Source organism: Elephantulus edwardii, unplaced genomic scaffold (assembly GCF_000299155.1).
Source record: "Elephantulus edwardii isolate Elephantulus edwardi_28Jun2011 unplaced genomic scaffold, EleEdw1.0 scaffold00062, whole genome shotgun sequence".
In the NCBI taxonomy this organism is placed as follows: domain Eukaryota; kingdom Metazoa; phylum Chordata; class Mammalia; order Macroscelidea; family Macroscelididae; genus Elephantulus; species Elephantulus edwardii.
Genome location: NW_006399812.1, coordinates 5,681,554 through 5,688,520, shown reverse-complemented (window position 1 = coordinate 5,688,520; position 6,967 = coordinate 5,681,554). Strand labels below are relative to the sequence as shown.

Below are 6,967 nucleotides of genomic sequence, written 5' to 3'. Positions count from 1 at the left end.
TGTTTTTGGAAAATTTTCAGCAGAATCTTGCTTGCATATGATATTAATGATATTGTTTGACAGTTTCCACACTCTGTTGGGTCACCTTTCTTTGGAATGGGAACAAGTACCGATCTTTTCCAGTCAGTTGGCCAGCTGGCTATCATCCAGATTTCTTGGCACAATTTAGCACATGCCGGACAGTGTCTGTCTGTTGAAAAATGTCAATTGGTATGTCGTCAACTTGTTTTTTGCCAATTCCTTCAGAGCAACTTGAACTTCTTCCATCACCATTGACTCTTGCTCATTTGATATTTCATGAAAGTCTTCTGATACAGTGACTCTGTGTACTCCTTCCATCTTTTTTTAATGCTTCCTTGATCGTTTAACATTCTACCTTGATCGTTTAACATTCTCCCCAAAGTATGCTTAAGTATTGCCACCCACGCTTGAATTTGTTTTTCATCTCCTTCAGCTTAAAAAACACTGAGCGAATAGACTTATATCTAGAATTTATAAAATACTTGAGCACCACAACAAGATAAAGGTAAACAACCCAATTGAAAAATGGGCACAGGATATGAACAGATATGTCACCAAAAAAGACATTCAGATGGCAAAGAAACACATGAAGAAATGTTACAAAGAGAGATGCAAATCAAAACAACTGAGATACCATCTCATCCCAGTAAGAATAGCAAAATTTAACAGAGCATCAAACAAATGTTGGCAAGGTTGCGGAGAAACTGGAACCCTTATTCACTGTTGGTGGGCATATAAAATGGTGCAGCTACTATGGAAGGCAGTACGGTGCTTTCTCGAAAAGTTGCAGATAGAAATACCATTTGACCCAGCAATTCCACTACTCAGAATAGACCCTAAAGAAAGCAGAACTGCCACTCAAGCAGATATATATGCACACCCATGTTTATTTATTGTGGCTTTGTTCACAATAACAAAAAGTTGGAAACAAGTGCCCATCAACAAACGAATGGATAGAGAAGCTGTGGTATATTCACAAAATGGAACTCATGAATTATACAAAATGGGTGACCCTGGAGGACATTATACTGAGTGAAATATCTCAGTCACAAAAGGACAAATATTGCATAATGCCACTGTTGTAAAGCAGGATAGACATTTGGATTGAGGGGAATAAAAGAGGGAATAAATAATGCATTGAAACAGATGAGAGGGAGAACTGTTTGAAGGAATGTATGATTATGTATTATTGACATGGCAAGAGAATGAAAGCTGCACAGTGGAGTGGACTGGGGGTGATTGGATAACAATGAAAGATTTTTTTTTTAACTTTTCAAAGAGAAAAGCAAATGGGGGAAGGGGTGGGCAGGGAGGGAAGTGTGCAACAATGAATGAATGGAAATCCAAAGTCTCTGTAAACTTATATTAAAATTAATTTTTAAAATGTGAAAAAAAAATAGTGGCTTTGAAAACAGCAGAACAGATGTGTGTATTTCCTGGAGTTATACAGGAATTATGTCTTTAAAATTAATAAAACTTTTAACTATATGCTTATTCATATATTTCTTTAAAATCAGTCCATCTTGATTTGAAGGGGTGATTTCATTACTAACTCATTCTACTGAGTCTTAAATGCAGAAAAGATGTTATGGAACAAACTTGAGAAAAGAAAGATTCCATTTAAATCTTTTTCTTTCTTTCATTCAGGATCTGTGGTTGTGGGTCAGGGGAATCTGGCTGTGCTGTGTGTGGATGTTGCAAAGCTTGTGCAAGAGAGTTAGATGGTCAAGAGGCAAGACAAAGAGGAATCCTCGATGCAGTGAAAGAGATGATACCTTTAGATCTTCTTTTAGGTAAGATATTTGATCATACTTAAGCTCTTGTCATTGGCTGAGTAATTCTGATCAATTAAACAATTTTTGTTAGGTATATATTCAACACACATGTATTGTATGTGTATGTGTATGTGCTAATATATTCCTATATGTACCTCAGTGACACTAGTCTTCAGGATGGATTATACCTAAACATTAGGAAAACATATACTTTAATATTGTTGTTGTTGTTGATTTCTGCCAAGTCAAGCATGACTCATAGCAACTCCATGAACTAAAGAACCAATGCCTTTCCATAAATTTCTCCAAGTTCATAGAGTTTTTGTAAACATGTGGTATAGGAAGTGGATGCCATTCCTGCTTCCAAACCTGTGCTACCACTGGGAGCTCCACCAGACACTGTCCACATTGGTAAACCATTATGGTATTTGATACCCCCAATGGCACAAGGTTCAGCATCACAGCAAACACAGATTACCTCAGTACAGCAAATTGGCAAGGAGTGATGTACATAGTAGAAGAATATAATATAGCAACACTAACTCCAAAATGTAGCAATAGTAGTTTCACTTAGCAGTTAGGGAAACAAAAATTGCTCACAACAGTATAAGATATAAAACATAGGTACTTTTTTTTTATTGGTTAATCATCTAGCTGTCCCAGTCCCTGGTGTTAACATTGAAGAACACCTTCAGTTGCGACAAGAAGAAAAACGACAGCGGGTAATCAGGAGACACAGATTAGAGGAAGGCAGAGGTAAGATGTAGCTGAAGAGAAAAAGTATATGAGAATCCTTTTTGAACCTATATTAAAACCACTAAAATTTTATAAATAGTCTGATTCGTAAGAAAACATAAACGTTAAAATTAGTAACATTCTAGTAATACATAAAAATATTCAAGATCTCTATAAAAATGCTAATAAAAACCCATGTGTAAATTGAATAGAATGCTTTTATGGAATATATTAAACTAATAATTGTGCCATCTGCTAATCAAAGTCTTTAGAAAAGGCTAATTGCTTTTAAAAGAAAATATAAGATCCTATACTTCATTTACAGTTTGGACTCATCTACATGACTATGGTACAACAAATTCTGTCTCATATAGTCATGTAACTGCTTTTTTTTTTTAGTCTTTCATGATCATTTGGGCATAATACATCCATTTTTCTCTCCAATTCAGCATATAACCATGTTTTTATGTGTGTTTTCTGAAGAAATATATTCTGTTTATTTATAGGACAGGTAAGCGGGAAAGTCTGCAAGTTTTATTTGCAGTCATAGGTTTACTGTTATCTTTTCCTCAGTACTTAGGAACTATTTCTTCATGCTATAAAGTCATTTAACAGTTATCACCCAATAGAATTTCTTTTTTGTAGGAATAAGACAAGTTTCTCTAGGTTTGTGAGATTTAATTATTCTTTTAAGCAACATTTTCATTAATAGGTTATTGTGTATTTTAAATACATATTAGAAATGACATTTGATATACATTATAAAACTTGTGTATTATCAGTTAAATAATTGTAAAATAGAGCGAGGGCTACGTGTTAAAGGCCATGTCTCACCTTTATTAGCTTCACAAAGGAGAACGGTCTTCTCCAACAGTATCAGTAACACAAAACCAATTCCTATGAGGTCATAAATGTTCCTCATGCTCCCAATACCCCTTTCTAGTCATCTCAGTACCAGTCTTACTGCTTTTGTGGGTCTAAAATCTCATGCAGTAGTTCACAGACCACACAGAACCATATTGGGGAAGTCAAAAGATTATAATCTAAATTAATATAACACAGTATAGTCAAGACAGCTCCTGAAATGTGTACACAGGACCTCAGTCTTGAGCTTCGCAGCTCCAGAACAGAGTTCCTAGGTTCTCAGTCCTGCCAATATTGAATCTCTCCAGCCCACACTCTCATCTCATATCAGGTCTCCATTTCAGCCATGTTTGCTCTTTTCCTGGGGGTGAAGTTTCTTCAGTGGTGGTGGCAGGAGCTCTCTGTCCTCTTCGCTGGTAGGGAAAAATCTGTCTGTCTCTCACTCTGACTTGCTCAGTTCAGTGGTAAGACTAGCTGATTCCCATATAGATTATTAAGACGAACAATTCCCCTTGTGAAATGGTAAATAGCCATTCCCCTCTGGATAGGCTGACATGCCTCATTTGCCTATTTCCACCTGTCCACATAGCTAGCATCCTCTCTCCTTAATACAGTAATTACTTCAGCATAAAACAAGCAGTTAATCTTTTGTCTAGCAAAAACAATTTTGAATGACAAACCTTTGACACGCTGTATAATCATCATAATTTTTTTCTAGATTTATCTTCCTGTATAATGAGATGCATGACACATATGGTGAATTCTCTTTTTCTTTAACTTAAATATGCATGGCACAGGAAGATAATTCTTTCTGGTATTTTGGCAGTAGTGTAGATTAATTAATTCCTATAGTGTGTATTTGCTATTAAGTTTATATAAAATTACTGTATTTAAAGATATTTTAACGATGGTGGCACATGTTATTCATATATATGTATCTTTAGGAAAATTATAGATTATTTCAGTAGAGTAGAATTTAAGTTCTGCGTCTTTAGAACAGTGCTAATTAAATGATAATGTTTGTTTTATGTTAATGTGTGGGAGAGGAAGATGCTTGATGAGATGGATTGATTCAGTCTGGGGTAATGGGGGTAGGTGTATCAGAGACAATAAGATTGTCACAGGATAGAGCAGGGTTCAGAGCTGTTGTACATAACGTTGCTATGAGTCACAAGCAACTCGACGACGGCACATAACAACAACAATAATGTTGATGGTATGAGGTTAATGGAAATACTGTATTTCATTATATGAGCCAACTTATAAAATCCAGCTATTTCTGAGACCTTAACATGATAATGTGGAAAAATGTTTTTGATGACTTTTACTCTCTAATGTAGTATTTATCATGCTAATCATTTTCCACCACTGTCAAAGGGCTGTTCATTTCTAGATGTAGTATATTTCTGCATAACAAGAGTTAACATTTAATTAAGTCACTGTCATATGCATTAAAGTCTCTGTAAAATTTAATGAGTGTACATTATTGCAGTTTAAGTTTTTAAAACATATAAACTCTGACCAGTGAAAGGTTAATAATCTCTTCCTTTATTTACATATTTGGAGAAATAATACTGTGTTTGGTTTTACAAACATGACCTAAGATTCTGGAGAGTTACGTTGGTGTATATTTTGTGGTAATTTCAGTTTTAGCTGTGCTCCTTTGTATGTAAAATCAGTTTGTGGAAGGTCGCTATCACAAAGGTTTGCTTGAAATGGCAGTTCTTAGACTTCTTTCCAGATGTACTGAATCAGGAACTTTGGGAGTGGAGCCAGTGAGCCACTGTAACATCTCTACCCCTTGTTTCTGATGGTGTTAAGGTTTGAGAGCCACCCTCCCTAGGCTATGTTGTTCCAAGTCTGTCGCACAGACCTTCTACATTACATCACCTGGCTCACATATGAGGCCTAATGAATCAGGTTTGGGGGTCTGGAATCCATTTCTTACAGATTTAAGAAGTGAATACAGAGTTGTTTGTCTTCTTTTTGCTTCACAAGGCACTGTTTGAAGATTCCAGCTGTGACATGTATTTGTTTTTTATTTTTCTGTGCTTCTCTTAGTCTTACATGCTGACAGTTTAGTAATATGTTAGTAATTAGACTCATTAATTGCCTTTTACCTGTGTTCATGTTACAGAGCTTCAGGTTTAGATTATGTTAAATTATTTTACTTGACTGTCTCATCTTATCAAGTATGGAATATTGATTTAAGATTAATGGGATTTTAGAATTTAGTTACTGTACGAATCCCTTGCTCAGTCACCTTCAGGCCTATGATGTAATCTAGACCTTTTAATACAAGATGTCTTATTAATAGGAATTTTTGTTAAAACTAGGTCAAGCTGTGAAAAGCATTGTTACTACTTTTTTAAAAAAAGTATATACATTTTGATTTTTGCTTGTAATTACAATGTTTCTTTTTATTCAGAGGTTTTTATTTTGTGTGTGTATGTAATTCAGTGACATTAATTACATTCATCTTGGTGTACAACTCTTATCACTATCCTTTTCCTAATTGTTCTACCATAAATAACATAAACTCAGTGCTTCCAGAGCAGTAACTCTTCCTCCTCTCTTCTCACTCTGGTTAACTATTAATTTTCTGTTTCTACATTTACCTATTATGTTGTTCCTGGTTTGGCTGGCGCCTTCCCAGGCTCGTGGGAAGCTCTCCTTGCCAGAAGGCAGGAGCGTGGTGGTGGGAGTGCAGGAATCGTGGCAAGCTTTTGGAATGGACTGCTTTTCCAGGAATGTGTTTGACGTGCAGGTTTGCTCTGTCCCTGGAGTGAGGCTAGCCAGCCTGGGCCTAGGGTTTGAACCAGGAGGCGGCCTTAAGCCCAAAAGTTCAAATTGTTTTCCTGTCAAACATTCTTCTAGGTGGTATAGCACTGGTCTGTGCATTGCTGTGCAGAGGTAACTCGTGGTTGCTGTGATGCTGAAGCCTGTGACAGTGATGTGCCAATCGTGGTAATGGGCACACATGGTGGACAGTGTTGGCTGGAACTTCCCGACTAAATCAAGCCTAGAAGCAGGAGCGGCATCCACTTCCAAAATGGCTTGCTTCTGGAAACTCTTATGTATGAACAGTGCTCAGGCTGTTCGTTCATAGGGTCGCTATGAGTCTTCTACAACTCGACGGCATTAAACAACAACAATAACAATAACACATTTACCTATTTGATATCAGTGAGATAATGGAGTACTTGTTCTTTGATTCTGACCTATCCTTTTTCTTAATTTTTGATGTGTTTTTCATTTACATTGTGCTTCATACAATCATTTCCATACATTGTGGGTTTGGGTTTTTTGTTTGTTTGGTTTTTATTTTTGTGTGTGTGTGTGTGTGTGTGTGGTTTTTTTTTTTAGAGGCTCAACTATGTCATTTATTGTTCTTAAGTCCTGGACCAAATTCCATCTACCAGTGGGTTGTTTTACAGCTCGGAAGTCCGCACGTAAGGCAGAGGTGAAGTAAGGAACTGCTTATGAGGTTTTCTGTCAATTCCAGCAACTAAGAAATAGAAGAGTTGGGACCTCAGAAGGCTTTTAGGACCAAATAGTAGGCTCTTGTGTCC

General features: G+C 36.4%; 1 protein-coding gene across 1 annotated transcript in view; it reads left to right on the top strand.

The window, feature by feature from the left end:
- MYCBP2 (MYC binding protein 2, E3 ubiquitin protein ligase) overlaps positions 1 to 6,967 on the top strand; it is a 377,715-nt gene that overhangs the window by 138,434 nt on the left and 232,314 nt on the right. Inside the window, exons 16-17 of the mRNA XM_006887864.1 lie at positions 1,669 to 1,814; positions 2,451 to 2,552. Coding sequence (XP_006887926.1) covers positions 1,669 to 1,814; positions 2,451 to 2,552 — 248 coding nt within the window. The remainder of the gene's footprint in view (positions 1 to 1,668; positions 1,815 to 2,450; positions 2,553 to 6,967) is intronic.